Source organism: Pezoporus flaviventris, unplaced genomic scaffold (assembly GCF_033815535.1).
Source record: "Pezoporus flaviventris isolate CSIRO_AGI_PZ_B2104156 unplaced genomic scaffold, CSIRO_AGI_Pfla_v1 ptg000036l, whole genome shotgun sequence".
NCBI lineage: Eukaryota > Metazoa > Chordata > Aves > Psittaciformes > Psittacidae > Pezoporus > Pezoporus flaviventris.
Window position 1 is genome coordinate 11,677,609 of NW_026892584.1, and position 21,999 is coordinate 11,699,607.

The 21,999-nt window shown below is 40.6% G+C and overlaps 1 protein-coding gene across 14 annotated transcripts in view; it reads right to left on the reverse strand.

The window, feature by feature from the left end:
- BRSK2 (BR serine/threonine kinase 2) overlaps nucleotides 1–21,999 on the reverse strand; it is a 325,812-nt gene that overhangs the window by 37,050 nt on the left and 266,763 nt on the right. For 7 of the 14 annotated variants that reach the window (XM_061463124.1, XM_061463123.1, XM_061463121.1 and 4 more), the window contains 5 exons: nucleotides 20,893–21,057; nucleotides 20,077–20,174; nucleotides 14,863–15,013; nucleotides 11,089–11,154; nucleotides 7,082–7,105 (listed from right to left, as the gene is read on the reverse strand). In XM_061463124.1, coding sequence (XP_061319108.1) covers nucleotides 7,082–7,105; nucleotides 11,089–11,154; nucleotides 14,863–15,013; nucleotides 20,077–20,174; nucleotides 20,893–21,057 — 504 coding nt within the window. The remainder of the gene's footprint in view (nucleotides 1–7,081; nucleotides 7,106–11,088; nucleotides 11,155–14,862; nucleotides 15,014–20,076; nucleotides 20,175–20,892; nucleotides 21,058–21,999) is intronic. The other 7 variants (XM_061463119.1, XM_061463126.1, XM_061463120.1 and 4 more) reach the window with 2 other exon arrangements.

A 21,999-nucleotide genomic window follows, 5' to 3' on the forward strand; every position in this document is an offset into this window, starting at 1 on the left:
TCACTGGAAAAGCACATGACTCTTTCTGTTCACTACTCTTACATTTTTCAGTTGTCCCACCCTCAAAACAAAGAAATGCTGTTGCTCAGGGAGGATACTATGATCCATTTTCATTAAGGGAGTTGCTACCTTCTTTTTGGTCATCAAGCCCCTGGAAGCTACTACGTCTGACCTGTGCAAGCTGAACTGCTGAATTCAAAAGGGATTGTCAAGACATTCATGTTGGTGCTGAGAACTCTCCTTCTGTGCAGTGCTGGTGGACAAAGAATAAGACGTCCTCTGTCATGAGCAACATGGGAAAGCACCACATGTCCAAGGCACAAAGGCAGGGGATTCTTCCAGATATTAAGAAAAAACCCCAAGTCTCCATGACCCAAACACACAATCGTTTCCTATGTGATGACTTCCCACTGAAATCAAAGCTCACATTGGCTTAACCCTTTCCAGCTTCTCAGTGATGGATTAAACATCTCTGCTCTTCAGTAAGAGATGTGGTTGCATGAAACAAGCCAGGTCTTCTCTATGGATAATGAGTTCTGCTATTGTTGATAACTTTACTAATATCAAGATAACAGTGCTGGTGCCCTCAAAAAGGGCCAGTCAAAGGAGATTAAACTGTCCCTCTACATGCTGACAAGGTCACCTATACTGTGATGCTCTTATGCTCTCCAGCAAAGGCAACCTATGAAAAATGTCGGGTGTAGACAATAAAACATACAAATGTGCTATGTTAAATGTGCTGAAAGGGCAGACAGGCCAAACGCACAAACATTTCAGCAGCAGTGGTTTCTAGGAGGAGGGCTGCCCAGCAGTTAAAATACCCCCTTGACTGTAAATGAGTAAACCCCAGAGGCAGCTGCTTTCTATCCTTTCTAAATAGAAAGAGTTGTATTGAAGACTGAAACATCTTATAGGAAAGGACTTGGCTAAGTCTAGTTGTTCAACAACCACCATGCAACTTGTTAATACAGCAAACCTACCAAAGTTTCACCTATGGTAAGAGCCGTGAAAGAAATTACTTGCCTTTATGTAACAAACATGAAAAGGTGAAATCCTATAGATACTTGGAAAACAGTGCACATGTGTATGTGTAGAGATACGTGTCTGCGTGTGTGTGCACACACATGTATTTAAAAAGCACGTAGGTCAGATAGTTAGTACCAGGTTATACATAAGAGAATATAAAGCAAAACCAAAAAGAAGTTCCTGAAATGGTGTCACAGACATGCTACTAAATAAATTTTAGTAGTAGAATTATTAAAAAATATGTGAACTATGACAGAGGAAATACTTCCAAGGGAAGAGTAAGTTACAGCTGAAGACAATGGCAGGTCCTGTTCTCTGGATTTATATCCTCTGCAGAAACTACTCACTGATGGTTTTCTATATATCTCATTGCAGTTTTTCCATCACAGCAAGTAGGTGAAACCCAGAAGGCCAGTCTCAGCATTCTTTCTTTTTGCAGATTAAATCTATATTTGCCCTGTGAAATCAGTGGCACTCATTCTATGCAGAAACTTCTCACTTCTGTTTTTCCTTGTACCCTGCTGCAGCCTGCCCATCATAGTGCAAAAGTCAAAAACTGGAAGCTCAGTCTTGGCATTCTTTTGCATTAGATTAAACCTAAATTTGTCCCAGCACAATCTGGAGCACTCATAAAGGCTTATGCAAAGTAATTTTAACAGGAGAACTGTCTGATACACTTTTGAAAGGCTATTTTATGAACCTCTCCTATGACTGAAGTAGCTGAGTGCAACACAGATGTGTTGTGCATATAGAAAATCCGTTGAGTTAAAATCTGCCTTGTATGACTCATCAGGAAAAGCTACTTCCAAACCATAAATAACAGGCGAAGCCTAAAGATTATCTTGGACAAATGTAAAAGGCATTTAGGTGCCCAGAGATGCAGCTAAACACTTACTTAGGAGTTAAACTCCCACTAGGAGATGTTCCCACCAACTCTTAATTGTGGTGGGAGAGTCCTCTCTGACACTCACCTGAGTTCCAGGATACTTGATTAAAAGCTCCAATCTGCTATTTCCTTTTTGCAATCAGGTGTTTCCAATAGAATCATAGAATCATAGAATGGTTAGAATTGGAAAGGACCTTAAGATCATCTGGTTCCAACCCCCCTGCCATGGGCAGGGACACCTCACACTAAACCATATCAATCAAGTTCTCGTCCAACCTGGTCTTCAACACTGCCAGGGATGGAGCATTCACAACCTCCCTGGGCAACCTATTCCAGTGCCTCACCACCCTAACAGGAAAGAACTTCCTCCTTATATCCAATCTAAACTTCCCCTGTTTGAAGTTTTAACCTGTTACCCCTTGTCCTGTCACTACAGTCCCTAGTGAAGAGTCTCTCCACAGCATCCTTACAGGCCCCCTTCAGATACTGGAAGGCTGCTATGAGGTCTCCACACAGCCTTCTTTTCTCCAGGCTGAACAGACCCAGCTTCCTCAGCCTATCTTCATATGGGAGGTGCTCCAGTCCCCTGATCATCCTCATGGCCCTTCTCTGGACTTGTTCCCACAGTTCCATGTCCTTTTTATGTTGAGGACACCAGAACTGCACACAATACTCCAGGTGAGGTCTCACGAGAACAGAGTAAAGGGGCAGGATCACCTCCTTCGACCTGCTGGTCACACTCCTTTTGATGCAGCCCAGGACACAGCTGGCTTTCTGGGCTGCAAGCGCACACTGAAGCCTGCTCATGTTCCTTTTCTCATCAACCAACACCCTCAAGTCCTTCTCTGCAGGGCTGCTCTGAATCTCTTCTCTGCCCACCCTGTAGCTGTGCCTGGGATTGCTCCGACCCCGGTGTAGGACCTTGCACTTGGCATGGTTAAACTTCATGAGGTTGGCATCAGTCCACCTCACAAGTGTGTCAAGGTCCCTCTGGATGGCATTCCTTCCCTCCAGCGTATCAACCGAACCACACAGCTTGGTGTCATCGGCAAACTTGCTGAGGGTGCACTTGATCCCACTGTCCATGTCAGTGACGAAGATGTTAAACAAGACTGGTCCCAACACCGATCCCTGAGGGACACCACTCGTTACTGGTCTCCAACTGGACATTGAGCCATTGACCACAACTCTTTGTGTGGGGCCATCCAGCCAGGTGTTTATCCACTGAATGGTCCATCCATCAAATTGATGTCTCTCCAATTTAGAGACAAGGATGTCGTGTGGGACAGTGCCGAACACTTTGCACAAGTCCAGGTAGATGACATCAACTGCTCTACCCCTGTCCATCAGTTCTGTAGCCCCATCACAGAAGGCCACCAAATTGGTCAGGCAGGATTTACCCTTTTAGTGAAGCCATGCTGGCTGTCACCAAGCACCTTGTTGATTTTCATGTGCCTTAGCATGCCTTCCAGGAGAATCTGCTCCAAGATTTTGCCAGGCACAGAGGTGAGACTGACTGGTCTGTAATTCCCTGGGTCATCCATTTTCCCCTTCTTGAAAATGGGGGTTATATTTCCCTTTTTCCAGTCGTCGGGAACTTCACCTGACTGCCATGATTAATAGTCCTGAATTCTCCCCTCCCAACCCCCTTGCCTCCTATTTTTTAATACAAATTATCACAAACATGGAGGGCAAAATATGACATGCCCCACCTCCCAACTCCCAGTTCCTTATTGGAAGCAATATTTGAAAAAGAGTTGTTGTGTACTGTGTTTTCATCCAGCCTAGGAGCCTGAGGTAGGGGACAGAAGAGAGAGTTAGTATGAAATCCTCCTGGAAATGCATTCCATATCCATGATTGCTATCAAACAAGCTTTATTTCTGCTGCTGATTTTCATGCAAAATACGTAAGAAGTAAGGTAAGCCCTATAGCAAGTTTTAGTTTGTCCACACTGGAAATTGTATATAGGAGCAGTGGAAAGAGTTTAAAGAATACTGGGTCAATTTTAAGTGCTGGGGTGAACGGAGAAATGTACATTTTCAAAGCTTTTCCCCTTTACCAGACAGTGCTGGTATGGGTTATGATGCCAAACTAAGGAGATCTTCCTTGTATCTTCTTCAATTTAATATATCTCCCATAATTTACCTTTAGATATGAGACATAGTTCCATAGCTGGATATAAAAACTCAGTACAGTGGCAGGTTCTATACTCCAGTACAAAAATGCTAAGAAGCACAAATAACAGATTTGTCCCTCCCATCTCAGCTGGGAAATGCTAGAATTCAGTTTTTTAAAAAAACACCACATGTACTGCTCCTGTATCTCAGAGTGGACAGAACTGGGACAGGGCCAAAAGAAAGTAATGAAAATGCTGCTTTATGCTGAAATGCTGCAATGAAAGAACAGAGAGAATTTAAAGTTTTATCCCTCTCACCAGAAAATGAAAGCATGAGGCCCTACAGGCAGGACATTAGTATGGCAGACCCTGGATGATCTATGGGTGGAAAGAGGAGAAAAAATATGACAACATCTTATCTCTATGGTTATGAACTACATTTATCTGGTGGGAAATATCTATTAGCAAGTAACTTCCTAAAAGTCTCTACAGGCAATTTATGTCATTGGAAGTATTAAATCTATAATTATTCCAATAAATAAAACAGTCTAGGAAACTACAAACATAATGTGTGACTCATTTTGTTCTGTGATTTGCACTGCTGTATTCTTGGGCACTAACTCAATGGAAGCCATCAAAAAGTTGTCGAAAATACAAACAGAAAAGTTAATGCAGTTGCTCAGATAGAGAGCATTCCCTCAAACACAGCTCTCAGATTTAGAGGCCCAGAAGAGACTCTTTAGTCCCTTCCAAAGTGACATAGCTGTTTTGCCAAGCCTGAAGGGATGAATTAAAAAAAAAAACCACAAACAAAAGTGTAGGGGAGTTAGACCTAATGTTTAGAAGAAGGAAGATGTAGACGGCACTCTAAACTAATGTGGGCACTGAGACCATTGCAGGCTATTCGTCCCATCTCATAGATGGACAATAATCTGGAGACATCTGAGCTATGAAAGACAGAGGCCAAGGACTGAAACAAAATGCACGCATGGGGTGTAGATATGATGACTGCATACCTTATTCAATCTATTTGATACTTCAACATATCCAAGTTAAAAGATCCATTGTTTTAAAGTAACTTTTTTTACTCATTTTAGCCAGCTGCTGTCAAAGGGAAAGCCACATGAAGCCCAATCCATGTTAGACCAGTGGTCTCTAAATGGTGAAACTGAGGAGCTAGAATCCAGTTTACAGCTGGTTTCAGAGACCCAAAGAATTTCTTGAGAGCTGTAAGAGGTGAAGTGCTGAAGCCTCACACTGCTGAGGTGTAGGCAGAGAAATACAAGAAAGAAAAATGTAGCTGACCTGGTAAACATACTACACATACAGCACATGTACAGAACACCTCTATGTAGCTCTTCACTCAGATTAATTTTCAAGTGCTTTAAACAATGCATCTGCTAGCACACACCAGTAGTGTATAAAGGCTTCACAGCCAACACTAAACATTTGGGTCAGATTCAGCATTTGTCTCTTCTTTGAATAACCATCTCACAGAAATCTTTCTTATAATCAAACGGGAGTTCGGTACCTTTTTGCAATCCCAGCAGAACTTGCTTTTATAGCACAGCTTTACCAGGATGCTGAATACAGCCTCTTAGCTGGTCAAGCTGGAGCCATGCTTCCAAGAAGGGGAGCCTGCAGCATGCATGCAGCGTGCAGTAATGCATTGGATTTGTGTCCCTGGGTGAAATGCCTTAGAAATTTTGAATTGGTTTGATTCCATATGTAGTTTTGAAAGTCATTCTCAACCTCTTGCTTGCTTCAAGTATGAATTGGGTGGAATTTGATACTCTTCTTTGCTTGCTTACTCAAATAAACTGAAAAAAATTCTGAAGTATATTTCAGGGTATGAGACACCTGAAAACGACCTGAATTAATATGCAATAGGTGAGCAGTCAGGCACTGTGTGTTACAAAATTTCATCACTACTACTCTTGGGTGTCTAAAAGATACAAACTGTGCTTTCTTGCTCCTTGATCTAGGGAATATGAATAGAATATCTTTGAATCTCCTGTCTTACAGTCCCAACCGTGCAAATAATAGTGACTATAACAGCTCTCTCTGGGAATCCATAAACTTACGTCAGGAGGTCTACTCAAGGTAATAACCACTTGTAAGATGAAGCCTTACAAAGAGTACGGAGAAAGGACCGCAGGTGTTGGTAACACACCTCTTCTTCCTTTCAACACACACAGAAGGTGATGTCGAACAGCACCACCTTCCTTAGTTGGCCAGTTATACTGAAATTCCATTTATAAATGGTTTGGAAAGAATTAATAAATAGTAAAGCATGCTACAAACATGAGAAGTAAACGTTACTGGTGCTAATAAGCTTTCTCAGTATGTACCTTCTAAATAAGCTTTTGCTGTAGTCTGTAGTGATCTATTACAATGTTTTTATTAAATCATTTATTAATTATTCTCCTTCTGTTAGGTATTTATAAATGGAACTTTAACTTGAAGCATGACTGCATTCCTAGTTGTATCTGTGACCTCTATTGAAAATAAAGAGCTTTGAAGATGTATCTGTCTATAGGGCCACCTGTTCACCTCTTAAGAAAACATATATTAAAAAGAGAGGGAATACCCAGCATTTTTTTTTAATGACACAGATGGGATTCAGCTTCATCTTAAAAAAAAAGGAAGAAAAAAAGGATAAATTAGGATCAAAATTAACTGAAGAGTACCAAACAGATACAAAAAGTGCTAAACAGAGAAGGGGGGGTTAATTCTCAGAAGGTGTCCTGGTATGTGCACAGTCTGAGGATAGTTCTCTGTGCCCACAGACACTGAAACACAGAGACAAACAAGAGAACTGAAAAGAACCCAAAAGTAAATTATACGGAGTGTGACTCCAACATATAGCATACAAACACGCACAAAAGCACCAAAAATGCTTCTTCCCACATCTCTCTCTCTTTCTCCCTGCTGTAAAGCCTCAGTCACTGAAGTGTATAAGCCAGCATTGTATTTGTGAAGTGCAAATGAAATGTTTCTCTACAAGATACAACAGGTCCCGAAACAGGAAAAATCCAAAACTAGAGCTTACCCCAATGGATCAGCACTCGCCATCCTCGGAAAGGGAAAATGAAGAGAGAGGGAGAGAGACAGAGAGAGGGATGTGGAGGCAGGTGGAAAGAAGAGTAGGAAAAGCAGAGTGAAATACTGTTAGGAGTACTGAACGGTCATAATTATAGCCACTGGTGCCCATGTCTTCAGAGACCAGGAACACTAGGGGGACAGTTGCATTTACCAGAAAATAACTTTTGTCCTGCTTACAGTATTGCAGACACATCCAACTTTGGCACTGGGGAGTATGGAGAGGGACATACGAAAGCTGCAAAAAAAGAAAATCCCAGCCAAATCCCAATTAAAGCAGTCAGCAGAGCAATGGGGTCCATACTTCATGATGCATTTCTTTTCTGCCTCTTAGATAAGGCAGAGTTCTTATCAGACTGTTATCAAGGAAATTGTTCTTTTTGTCCCCAGTTTGCTCAGTGTAGTGTCCCTCTGTCCCCCAAGCTGGCCTGGTAAGAAGTACTTCATTTTTTTTTTTTGCCACGAATGAACTGTGAAACATATTGGTTATTAAAGCATGCATTTCTGAGCCAGCTTGGGAGCCCAGGGTACAGGATTGTAGCTCAAGCTGTGAATCTGCTTTGATACTGGCTTATTAGTCATGATGGCCTTATAGTCAGGAATTCAGATCAGCTAGAACATACCAGCTCAGCAACCCAGTACTTATCTCTGTGGATGCCATCTTATGCTCCAGGATCTCATTTTTCATTTGAAATAAATTCAGTCTCTGGGTCTTAAAGGTTGCAAAGAAAATCTTTCAAATGTGAATGGAGAATAAATCAATGCTGTGCTGAAAAGAGTCTGAAACAGCAGCTCTAAAAGCAGAATAAATCTCTGGCATATTGACTTTGAAGCCTAGTGACAAAAACTTCAGTATTCTTAATTTTCCACTACTAACCAAAGCATTCAAGATCAAAAAGAACAGTCAGGTTATTAAGTTTTCAGGTGTGCAAGTAAACAAACTCAGGAAAGTGTCACCACCTTTTCACATTAATTTAGATTAGATTAGGAACAAACAAACAAAATAATCTGGTGTTATTAAGCCAAATTATTTTCAAGTCAGATGCAGCACTTTTTTTTTTGTCTCTGTTTCTTTCTCTCTCTCTCTCTCTCATTCTCCCCATTTTCAATAACAGGCTCCCAAGCTGCCAAAGCTACCCCTGGCTGGGTGAGGAAAATCCATTCTCCACAAGACAGTCACCAACAGAAATGCCAAATTTAATATATGCCCAGTAGATTTCACAGTTTACTGCTCAGTGCAACTAGCCATGCTTCTGGTTACATCAACATTGCAAATGCTGGGCTGGGCGACGCAAGGCAGTTTTGAGAAAAGTTAAAATTAAAACATAGTTAGAATAGAAAGAAAAAGCTGTTTTGCTACAGATTGACAGAGAAGTGGAAAGAAGCATTACAGTAAGTTTTTTTTTCATGTGTTTGAGTGACACTCCATTTGTATTTCAGCCTGGAGTGCAAATTTGGGAAACATCTAATTCATATATATACAAATACATGGATATGTATATATTTAGGGACAAACGCTGTCCTCAATTGTGCCTGTACAAATCTATCTACAGTGATGTAACTGAGAAGAGCAAATTGACACTCATTGCATACTGGAACATGTGTGTATATTTACACAGAAAATACACCCATATTCACACATGAAGAATATTAAAATGTAAATAGAATGGGTGCAAGAAGGTTGTTTCATTTTTCTTTCAAGTCATTTTCCCGACAGGGGAGGCACTGAAGAGGTTAACAAAGAGAATGAAAAGCAAATCAACAGTCGGGTAAAGGAAAAGGGAATGAGGTTTAAAAAAAATGAACAATCCCAGGACACAATAGACCCAGAAGCGCAGACATGTGCATTCCCTACTATACTGAAGCAAGTGAACTACGGAGCTGCAGCAACCCAGATACAGAAGAAGAGAAGCACTGAAAGAGGGGGTGAAAGTCAGAAAGAAAGAAAAAGAAAAAGAAAGGGACAGTGGCCTCAGCTACTAAGACAACCATGTGCATCTAGAGGGAAGGGACCCTTAAAGATGCAGTATTCCTTTAAAAAAGACATCATAAAGTTGGATAATTGAACACTGGCCAAAAATTTAATGGCCACCATGATTAGCTAACCCCATTTTGCTGGGGTTCTCTTTGCTGCCTATCAATTCCTTTTATGTGTCCGTGCACAGATCCAGAATCCAGGTCCTCTTGCTTTCCCACCACTGAGGTCCTTCATCTAACTCTTAGAAGTGGGAGGGAGGTAAGACCACAGAAAATGTGATCCTCCAAAAATGAGCTTGGTTCTTCAATGAGACGGACCCTGGCTGATGCTCATTCAGTGCTCTAACCTCCTCCTGCTGTACTCTGAAAAATATCACCTTTGAAAGGGAACACAAAATGCCCATGTGTATTTAAGAAATTCCCTCAGTGGTTACTGAAAGGCTGTTTCTTCTGCTCTTAACACAGCTGTAGCAGTTGCTAGAGAAAGAGGGACAATGAATGGTGCTGGAAACATCTGCTGAAAGACCCTTCTTCTGTCACAAACAAACTTTCTGCACTTCTCTTATGGGACCTGACTTTTAATTACTGTGGAAAAGCTCATCTTCAGAGTAGCTTCAGACTGACTTCTAATGCAAGAAATGCATGTTCAAGAACAGAATTTTTAAGGGGAATCAGAGAAAGGAACAGGAATTCCCATGTCTATAGTAACAGTCTAGGACAGCCCAGTCACTAAAGACTGTATAACCACTACTTCTTCATGGCTGCAACACTTAGAGGTTTCTAATAGTTCAAGTCCAGTGTTTGTTCCTATCTTATCTTGGGCGCTTTATGCAATACATAAGGCACAACCTCTCCTGCAGATGCGTGATGTTCTTCATTATGGCAGGTTTGAGAGTTGAAATGCTGGCTACCCAGGACTGCCTCAGCCTGCAAAAGGCCAAAACAGGGGCTGTCCCTCACACATTAAGTCTTGTGAGGTTTAAAGGTCACATGTATCTTTAAATACAAAGATTTTTATTAAAAGGGAAAACAGGAAGAAGAATGGTTTGCCAAGTCCACAGGTTCCTTTAAAGAACCCACTGTTTCCCCCTTTTTGAATCATACAGAACACTCTTAACCTTTGAGTAAGCTAAGAGTTTGTCCAAAATGTATAAGGATTACATTTTGATGAAGAATTATCCAATTAGGATGCCAGTTTTTAACATTAGAGAAAAATTCTCTTTTTCTAAGACTGAAATTTTAGGAATAAGATGTTCACTAAAAGCCTTCCCAAAAGTCTAAACATTTTTGTTTGTTTGTTTATGGATCCACATGAGTCCAGTTAAACTCCCTAAATCTAGTGGCCTGCATGTCTTCCATTGTGCCTCTATTCACAGTTGTGAGTTATCCTTTTTGTTATTCTTCACCATCTGCCACTTGAACTGCTAGACTGGAATCATCCTCCAAAAACTATCTTTGATCATCTTTTCCTCCTGTGCTCTCTGCTGCAGCCAGGGTAGTCTTAAGGAGTTTGTCTCTTAGCTGCAGGGACTTAATATTTTGCTCAGACAGGATTTCCAAAGTTTCCTACCATTGTTGTCACTAAATCAGTTGTGTTGCTATTTCTAGTGCTGGGGGTGGAGCACTGTGGGCTTTCCTAGTGTTTTATATTCCAAAGCAGTCTTAGCAAGTACGTCTTCTACCCTGGGCATGCTCACTCATGGCAGAACTGAACCAGAAGTAGCAGTAGGATGAAATTTTAGTGGAGAAAACACTGGTACAGTCACACTGTATTGTGTGTCTCACAGGCTGCATTGGGGATAGCCTCAAATGAATGGTACTGTACAAAAATATGTATAGTGTGGGGCTGTAAATGTTCTACCTTCTTTCTTTCTCTCTAAAGAGAGAACAGCTATGTCCCCACACAGAGAAGGTAAGTACTGCATCTTTAAGGTCTCAGCAGTGAGGTAGAGGAGAGGAACATATTGTCAGTGTTTATACCTTTCTTCTTTGTTGAATTTGGGATTGGCTTCAGAGATATCCAGGCTTTTACTGAACATTGTTTTACTATGGCAGGAACAAAGCGAGAAAACAGAGTTACTAGTGTGGACATTTATAAAAGAGAGTCACCTGAAGCAATGCTGGACACCCGGCCCCCCAGCCCATCCTCCCCTTTTAAGCAATACTTTGAAAAACCTCTTTTACTTTCCAACTTGGCTCAAGCCAAGTTCATTATCTCCCCCTGACTTATGAGGTCTTAAGATGACTTCCCCCATGCATACTTGTAATCCCTGCTCTCCTTTACCCAACCAAAGTATCAGCTACTTTGTCACATTGTCCAGGGAAAACAGACCATGCCTGAAGGCCCAAATTGCAAAGCACTCATTACTCAGACTTTTCTAGAAGACCTCAACACTAACCACAATCTGGGAGAAAAGGTTAAAATCGAACCATAGAGCCTCCTAGAGGAACAGTAATCCATTCTGTATTCTGATATGTAGGGTCCATTACCACTTACTCCCAGTAATATTCCCTACACTCCCTGCACAGAGAAATGCCCTTCTTTATAATTTTGGGTCCAAATCCCTGAAGCTTAGAAGCAAAGTTCTCTAGACTTTGCAGAAGGGCAGCTCTCTGTAATATATTTCCCTGGTAATATCCTTCACTGTTTCATAAAACACTGCTTTCTAATGTTAGCTGATCTTTCATGCAAGCTATCCACTTCAATAACCAGAAGAAAATGAATAGCGAATGAAGCCCATTTTAGAACAGTTTTTGGATTCTCACAGCAGAGCTGTTGAAAATTTCTGGCATACCTCTGACAGATTCTAGCTCCCATGGAATTCTTTCTAGTCTGTGTGATTTTGGCACAAGGGACAAATTAGCTGGTGTTAAAACTAAGCTCAGAAGCTACCTCTTTTCTTTTGACTTTTCAACAAAATACCAGATAGTTTGAGAGGTGTGGATACCACAAAAGCAGAAGCAATTAAGATGTAGTTATGAACTCATATAGTTGACAACAGGGAAAACCGGGAATTTTAGGCTGGCTGGTGGTTGTGCATACTAACTTTGCCATATACAAAGACCCAATGGAGAGGTCAGCACAAACATTTCAAGGAGTCTGTAAGCTCAACAAACAGCCTTTGTGCTGAGTTCTGCATCTCCGTTATCCAAAAGTAAGTCACTGAAGGTCTATGTTTTTCACTAATACTTTCTCAGCCTGTAGGGCTGAAGACTGCCAAGTTTCAAACCTCAGTGGAAAGATATGCCCTTAAACAAGCCAACACTAGACACATGTAATGTCCCCACATGCTTACCAAAAGCACAGTTCATCACACAGACACATAAACCAGAGGTTATGACATAAATCCCTGTTATGCAAGCAAACACCTATTTACTACTTGGAAAGAGGACAATAGGGCTAAATTACAGGACACATGGGTGTGTTCTGCCCACTGTTAGACATGTATGACAGCTCAAGAAAGAAGCAATGGCTCTTTGTCTTTGGATGTTTACATAAGCCATCTGCGTCTAAACAGAAGACCTGTTCCTATGGTCCACCTCCCTGTCTTCCTAGTGTTGTAGGATAACAGCGCTTAATAGTCATCTGTTGAGACCAAAATTGTCATTCTTAAAAAAGCATCCACCTCTGGGATCTAAACCCGACTGCTGTAAAATCCACTGTCAGTAGGTTATTTCATGGAATATAGCATGCAACTAGCCATTAAAAATTCCCTTTCTTGGTGGAAGGCACTTGTTTTGTTACTGACTGTTCTGACAGATGGTAACCCATCAGCAATGCATCGTTCCCAGACAACCCCCATGCAGTGGTGTTCGTTAATGAAGCCAGTTCAACTTACAAATGACTGTGCTGCCAGCAACACAAAATATGCTGTTGTTGTCTGTGGATGTGGATGGTATGAATTATGGAAGCTCACACATGGAGTAAAATAACATCTTCCCTTTAACCCCTTCCAAAACAAGTACTACCAAGCCCATCACCATCAGTCATGGTGTTATTACATCCCTTTCTCCACCCTTAATCACACCTTTATGTCCAGCTCTGAGCTGTGGTATGCATTGTCCTGTATCTCTTTTGTGCCTGGCAGGTTTTGCTTCGTCCTTAAGCCAAAGCCCTTCTTTATTGACATGTAGCCTGAGTCTGTCTTTGCTCTGAACTCACCTCAGACCTTCTGACTTCAATTGTACCCTCATATGCAGAACTGAGTGAGACATTTAAAACCAAAAGTTAACCAAACTTTGGATAGCAAGACACAGCTTTGCTTCTTTGGATGTTTGAATCCAAAGTCAAAGATGAGAGCTGGAAGAAATGGTTTCTGCTCTTGGAAAACTTTGGGATCAATCTAACACCTCCTGTTTGGAGCACTGTCTGGCCCTGGCAGCTTCATGACCCATGCACCTTCCAGGCACAAGATTAAATACTGCAAGCTGAATAAGGAGTGAGCAACTGTTTGCCTGTGTTGTAGTCATCCTCATCACAGTGAGGCCTATGAATAACACTGAGCACGCCTTGTTCTGAACACTTCCTTTGCCCAGATTTCACACCAAAGCAACCTATATATTTAAGACAGGTTTTTAACCTACACTACAATGAAAAATCTTTATGGCAGTGCATCTCAAGGCCACATATCCAAGTCTGAATTAAATCCTAGCAGATTCTGCAAATCACCATTTTTCCCTCACTGTAGATAAAACTGAAACAGTTGCCCGCAAAACTTTCCAGCAATTCTAGGGGCCTCTGGACATAAAATTATTTCCTTTCTTCATCCAGTTCTCAGTCAGCAAAGGGAGTTTCTGGGCACAGAAGGCTCTTTTTGAGCAGATCTTTGCAGCTGAACAAAAAAATCATGTCATAAAGATGAAACAGGAGTTACAGCATCATCATCGTACATTTATGTGAAGTGTTCTTTTATACTGATTGATTTATGCAAGTGTGAATCCAAATGCGTGTGCTTCCCTTAGGCTAGTCATAGGGACTGAGGAAGCAGCTTCCATGGTTCACATAGGGGGACTTCCACAGTTTGCCTACTCTCCTTGCTTGAGAAGATATCATTTTCCTCTGCTGTTTCTCCACAAAACTGACAATTTTTTTGATAGAAAAGAGCCAAAATTATGCATATTCCATTACTTAACAGGCATGTGATAATTTGTTTGGGTCAGATGCATGCTGGCTCTGACAGCGTATTTTAGAGGCATCTTCAAGTTCCTGGACAGGGCTTTCCAGATTCAAGCTGTTCTGATGACATGGAGGGTGGGGCTCATTTCATTTAACTTTGGGTGCCCAAAAGCTAGGTACCTAGTCCAAGACTAGATTCCTGTTGTAGGCTGTGAAGACAGAGAGGAACAACCAGAGGGTAATTTATCTTAAGATTGTTAGAACAGAGGACATATGTATCTGAGACCTTCCAAAGCCCTCATCTGTCCCCACTACCTAGAGTGACAGCCTGTATCACAAGCTTAGACTGAATGCCTATGTTCTTGACAATTAAAAAGAGGTGAGATGAATCTTGTCCAGAGGATGTAGTGGTTTCCTGAGCAAAAGCTGTAAGCAAACAGAACCCTGAAGCCCCTGGAAAGACTGCTGGCCCTGTGTGCATAAGCGCTGCTGGCTGTCACATCATGTTGCAAATGTGTTTGGAAGTTGCAATGAGTGCTGGTGCAAACAGAAAAGCTCCGCAGCTCTTTTGTATGTATAACATAAAAGGGAGGAGCAAACCCCGACAGGCAGGACTCCTGCGTAAAGCAGAGACCCACCTCTGTCCATGTTGTGCCATTTCAATAGCTCTGCGAGCAGGGACTGGGGAGCCGCCATCTGTCACACTGAGAACCTCCATCGACTTCCTTTCTGGACGCCGCTTCCCATGCCTGTTCAGCATTGGGGAGTCCACACGCTTCCTGGGAGGATCTTTAGGAAAAGAAAACACAGTCAGCTGAATTCGGCTGTGAGTTACCTCACACAGGATGGTCAAATCTTCTCCCAACAATCTCACTCTCACAGCTCCCCTTACAGAGACAGGTATCATTGAAATGGAGCTGAACATTTGCAGTCTCTTCCTTCTTCCAAATTTGCAAACATTAAGACATAAGTTGCAATCCATCTACAGAGAGAAGGAGCACTGCAACTGCCCTGAATGTACAAGCACTGCAAAATAAAGGTACAATTATAGCACAGGTTGCAGAAATTACTTTGCAAAGATGATAAGAGTAATAACACAATGATGCCATAGGCATCACAGTACAAGCTGTTAGCCAGAGTATAAGCCATCTAGGGATCCTATATATATACTCAGGTTGCTACACCTTGCCTTTGATGTCCCTGCTAGCAAGATTAAATGTGACAAAGGCACATGAGTATACTATCAACTCAAAATTGCATTCTCCTCTGAAAATATATCCTTTTTTGCATCTTTAAGATTAGATTTCATGTTTTGCCTGCTGCCTTATATTTTTCCTCCTGCAACGTTACAAATTAAACATACTTGTCTATCTGGGATGAATTTCCAATGAGAGCTACTAAAATTTATTTCAGAGGTCATCTGAAAGCTTTTACTGATATAGTAACTGAAATGCTTTACACTTTTTATTGTGTAACATTTCTGAGAGGTATTGAAATGCTACTTTGACTTTGCACATTGAAAACTGAGGTATAAGAATGAGATAAGTCAGTTCATTCTTAAAGTTGCTGGCACACATTTATTGAGGTTCTGAGGAGCACCTAAATTGCTCTGAAAAGAGTTCTTTGACACCAAACTGCACTGCAGAAGGTGACTTGCCAAACCAAACCAATCCCATGGTGAAGCAGAGAACCAAATGCAGACCTGCTAAGATATTTTATTACTAACATATCTCATGGCATCAAAACAGTAAAGAGGAGGAAGACAGAAGAAAAATATAGAAGGATTTTCTTTTCTTTGGTAGGGCTATTCCACCATTCCACTTATAGCCAAATTTTTAATTTTAGTGAAGAGTCACCACTTGTAAAAAAATGCATCCTTCACCCCTGCATTTAGAAAGAAGCTCACAGTGCCCAGCCCCTAAGGCTTCATCCTCTGCCAGGACTGCTTTGAAAAAACAGAAATACCACAGAAATAGTCTGATAGTATTATTTTTATTACCCTGCGCTCCTCCTCCCCTCATCTACTTGCTTGTTTCTTCTCTCTCACATCACGCTTTTTAGAACAAGATCTCTTTAAAGCAGTGCTTATTCTTGAAACAATGAGCATGAGCAAAGACAGCTCAAATGCAAATAGGTAGTAATAACAACTGACCCCATTACCATATAACTCATGTTCTTTGAATTAATAGTAATAATGTTCCTATTAAAAAATAATTAGAAAAAAAGCAGTTGCACCTCATTCCATTTCAAACTATGTCCAGTAATAAAACATTAGCAGAAAATACTAGTAGATGCAATGACCTTCAGATTTCCTCCAGGAAAAATATATAGTGTGTAAAGTTAAGGGAAAAACAAAGCGAGATAAAGCTAATAAACCACAAGCAAGTGGTCAGAAGTAAGCTGGGACAAGGTTTAGACATTTCAGACTCTTATTTCTTCAAACAAATCCAAAGTATGAGAAAGGATTTACCTCACAGGACAACTGCTGATATCAGAAGTACGACTGGAGCCAAGTAACACACATGACGACAAAGCAAATACGTTTAGTATCTATGACAGGGTTTTGCAGATGAATATTAGCATTAGAAATGAAAGTGGAAGAGTGCAGTTTAAAACAAAGGAAAAAGAAGGCGGAAGAAGAAAGATTAAGAAAGCAGCTAATGTCAAAAGAATGGAGATGAGTAAACTAAGACTGCATCAATGTTAGTTAATAATAGAGTACAGACAAGAAAGCTGGATACAGGCAAGAAAACCAGCTTATGAATAGATATTTTAAAAGGCAATTTGATCCAGGCATGTTCAAACCAGAAGACTTTAGTAAAAGGAAATTCAGCTGAATGACACTTTCAAAAGTGACAGGCCAAATATAAGGTGGACATTAAAAGACAGTGAAGAAGAAATTCAGAGAAAAATTAGCTAAAGACTTGAATAATATCAAGCTATCAGAAAGCTTGAGAGGATAGTAGCCAGAAGATGGAATCAAAAGAACAATTAAGGAGGAGGATATCACTAACAAGCTAAATGGTTCTTTAATGTCAGTCCCTGCTGCAAAATATGCTGGAAGATACTGATTTCTAATTTATATTTTAAACGATCAAAGAGAGAGAATAAGCAAAAAAAGCAGGTAGTTAAAAACAGCTATAAATTCAACAACAGCACTTCAGAAAAGTTTTATGGAAAATACATCCAGAAACTTGCATGAGTGTGGCTGAGCTGCTACCAAAGATATACGATTCTTCTTTAAAATTGGCCACAATTCTACAGTATGCATGACTGAGAGTAGCAAGTATATTTTTCAAACATATTCTTTAAAAGGGTCAGAGTAAGAAATGACAGGGCACGGAGTCTGTCATCTTATCAAATGTAAAGACACTAAAGAAATAGTTAAATACACGGCCACCCTGCCATAAAGACTAAAGTGGTGTCATATAAAAATAGTAGGATATTTTGTGGAAGGACAAGAATTAAAAATAGGAAAAGCTCCAGTGTTTGCTCTTTCTCTGCAAATATTTCACATGGGGGGAAAAAAAATCAAGTCCTAGTCTGGATCTGTGATAGCTGTGAGGATGAATTTTCCTTTTATTTCACATCCAAAAACTGAAGTCATTCCTAAGGATTTTTATGGAGGGAAAGAGAATTGTATGGGTAATGATCCAACTATAAAGGCACTCAACTGGAAGATGGGAAATAAAGGTTCAAATTCTGAGTTTGAATGAGGCACCTACATCCTATATGGCTGTTCCGTCCCAATCTTTTGTTCTCCAGTTTATTAAGAAGCTGCACCCCACAAAAGCTTTTTCTTCAAGAAGACATTAGATGACATTCATTCATTTACTGAGAAGTTTCTCATTTCTGTGTTTTCAGGTAAAGAAAATGAGCTGGACTTGGAATATGCTGAAGGTGGCCCTTCCCTGGCCCTTTAACAATACTTCACATAGCTGAAAACAGACAAAAGGGACACCAGAGGAGAGCGCTAGTCTGAGCTGGCCATATTTTTACCTGCATCCATCCTTTCTGAGACCTAACATGCAAAGAAAGATGAAAAAGCAAAAAACTCTGAGATACTTTTTTTTTCCCTTTTTTTTCTTTTTTTGGCAAGAGCTCAGGCAGTGCACAACTCTCATGAATGTGGTTTCTTCAAGCTGCTGTTACTAACTCTCGTTACTTTTTCTCTGCTATTCTTTGGCAAGGCCACTGCTAATGGCTGATGACGAGATATTCATCAAAAGCATGACTGCTCTTTAAACTTGCCCCATGCTCTCAGAGATACCACTGGGAACACAGGAGGTAGAAGTCCCCTGTGGAAGAGAAAACACAACCTACAAACACATAAAGAATATCACTTAAAGAGTCTAAAATGTGCCGATGATACATTCAGAGTGGTGTTTCCCTGTTGGGTTCATTTTCTTTCTATGTACAAAGAAATACAAGAGTGGAGCATAATAGTTCAAACCATCAAAATACTTTGGCATGTGGAAGAGAGATATATGATATATTTAGGGTATAGCTACCTATTCACTTATATGCTGGATATGAAGATTCTAGAGTCACCTTGCTTCTCATGAAAAAAAGCATTTCTAAGCCAAGATGATGGTGTCCTTATATGGCAGGATAATCTGTTTGAGTCAAAAGCTGATCAGTAAAGTGCTAGATGACAAACTGCACTGAGCAAGGGGCCACAGGACCTAGAGTTGGGGAATCTACCTATCTTCATCAGGACCCCTGCTAACATGTTCTCTCTAGCTCCAACCAGGTAAGAGTTTAAAAATTATGTGTTAACTAAGAATTTCCATCTCTTCTCCCACAGAAAATATTTCTCTGCAAAATTATAGGGCCTGGAGCCTGGAACTTGGATAAGGTAATAATTCAACAGAGTATTAATAAACTTACAATTCCATATACTACTGCCCTGTAGACTTGGGAGATTCCAGGCTTTCCAGTGAAAATAAAGAGCACTTTGCTTCTAGCCTTCAAAGTGCTGAAATACAATAGCTGAAAATCACAACACTATTAAATGTAAAATATAATAAATGTAAATATAAAATGTAAATATAAAATGCAAAATATAGTAAAAATGCTGTTTCAGGTCATTGGTAGAAGTGACTAATCTTTTACCAGTTACACTTTTGACACTCTGCAGAGCAAGAGTCACTTATATAGTTAGCTTGTTAGGGAAGCATCTTATGTGTTATCTAGATTAATGAAGTCCTTGCTCATCAGCAGTACCCTAAAATACTAATGAACAGTTCTTCAGGAATAAAGTGGTATCACAAAAGCTTTTTAAGATATATAATCTTAGTGCATATTAAGCTTTTAAAATCTTTCTAAGACAGTCCAAACACACAAGTTTGATGTGTACATACTATAAACAGGTAATGCTATTTATATTTTCAACAGTGTATATGTTTACCTACAGAAAAGAGAAAGTGTGCACATATAACTTTATTGGCATACAATATTACACAGTCTTATTAGCTGAAAGCCAGAGGTAGGATTTCTGCAATACTGAATGTAGATTATTAATTAGGAAATCCTGCCACTAGATTATACCACTTCTAAACCTTATCTACTTCCAGAGAACCAGCTTGCGCGTTCACGTGATATATTTGAAATCAAGACCAACTTGGATGCTTCCACACTGTGAGACAGCCATGTCCTAAAAAATTTAGCCTTTGTGTTTAACCACACAACAGACCTGCCTGCCTCAGGCTGAAGATGCTCAACAATGCTGTACACCATTCCAGTGAGAAGGTAACAGTGGTGCTAAGGTTTGGGTATATATTTCAAAAAAAAAAGGTGAAAAGGAATTAGTTGAGATAGGTTCATGGTGGCAGAGATCATATCTGGAGTACCTATTTCATTTCTAGGGGGAAGATCCTCATCTTCATGACTAGGATATCTCTCCTTCCGGTCAAGCAGAAGAAAATAAATCATTTTTTCTTGGTTTTCTCTGAAAAAAAAAACCAAAAAACTTTAAATTTGAAGAGGGAAAAAAAAACAACCCAAACCCACAACAAAACATCAACATGCAGATGAAGCCTTCTCATCAGTTACAGTTATTGTGAATAACCTCATAATGGTCATGAACATGGCAGCTAGATACATCACCCACAAAGCTTTTGAAAACCTTGCTGTCTCCAACAAGCAGTGAAAAAGGAAAAAATGATTCCCATGTTACACACAAAGAACACAGGCACAAGACAGAAGAGGTAATGTGTCCATAGGAAGTCCAAACTAAGAGTGGTGGCAAGACAGTTCTTCTGAGCCTCTAAGTGCTCTTTCCACTACATGTCTCTCTTAACACCTCAGGAAATACACCAGCTCTCAGGAGGCTTGAAATAAACACAGATTTGCCAACAATGGCATACTCAACACAAACCACAGCAACAAAACATCCCCATCTGGACCGCCCATCTTTTAATGAAGTTACCTTGCCTCACAGCAGGAGAAGTGACAGCACCATGCCCCCAAGGCTTCTGACACCTGGTGCAAGAAAGGCTCAGTGCTTGCTCCCAACAACTCACTAGTAAATGAGTAGCCAGAGGGCAAGAAGTTGCTACTGGTCCCTCACAGTGAGAGACATTAGTTGAAGTGCTACCTCTCCCCAGGTTTATAAGCATCCCAGCCCACAGACACCCAACTGTTAGGAAGACTGAGCAAGTGCTTACTCTTCTGACAACAAGTCCTGTAAGAGTTTATTTCGGTCACGGAAGCAGCCTAAAGAGTGCATGCTATCTAACACATCTGGATCAATATCCTCCAAGGAAGGGAGAGAACGAATCTGCACCTTTCGAGGGATTGGTTGCTCTGGTTCTGGCTCGTTCTTACCCCCTCTGCAGAGGAAAGAAGACGAGAGAGAGAAAGGGGGCAGGGAAAGAAGGAGAGAAATGAAACATGAGTTACAAATGAACCCATACTCTGAAACACAGCCTGCAGCAACAGATGGAAATAGCTTGTTAAATTCCCACTGAGTGACCAGAGCTCCCAACCAGACAGATAATCATCTCAGAAGAAACTGCCATGAAGGCTAAGAGTGACCAGTACCTTGTGGATTTGGGTCTTTAATGAGAAATGTCTGCATTCAGTCAGAAAGGCAGTAGGAACTTCACTTACCAGTGCACTCATAATTAAAGCAGCTGTTAAGCATCCTAATGCCAAGCATTCATAAAACACTACAAGGTTTTAGAGATGGTGTCCCATGAGCAGGCGAGACATCAGGCTATCATGCTGAAAAGTACAATCCGAATGGTTCTCTTTCAAAGAAGGAGCTGTTAAGAAACCTTCACTATTTTGCACCAATCATGATTACAGCTGGCATTGCAGCAGTTTCTTTCTTTAAAGCTTCCAACATGATTGAAAGACCTCATGTTCAGGTCCCAGCTTGACACACTTTAAAGGGTTTTTGAGGAAACTGCCCTGCTTATTTACATGCCCAAATACAATGATCTGCTTCTTTTCAGACACACAAATTTGAAAATTGTGGCTCAGGTCTAAGTCCCAAGGTCAGTGGCAGACCTTGGAATACACAATTAGCCGTAGAGCATATTACTCTCTCAAAAGCAGTAACACAGGCTTCCTGCACAACTACCTCATCCTATTCACTAGGCTCAGGAAATACTAATTAAAAAACTGATCAAAGTGTCAGGGTCTCTATAATTGACCGAATGATATATATTGCAGGCACCCTGAATACCCTTTGATTTTGTTTAGGTAGGTAGTGAGCAATTTATGTAAACTCTATCTACCCAAAGAGGTGGGTTTGGCAGTAGTGGTAT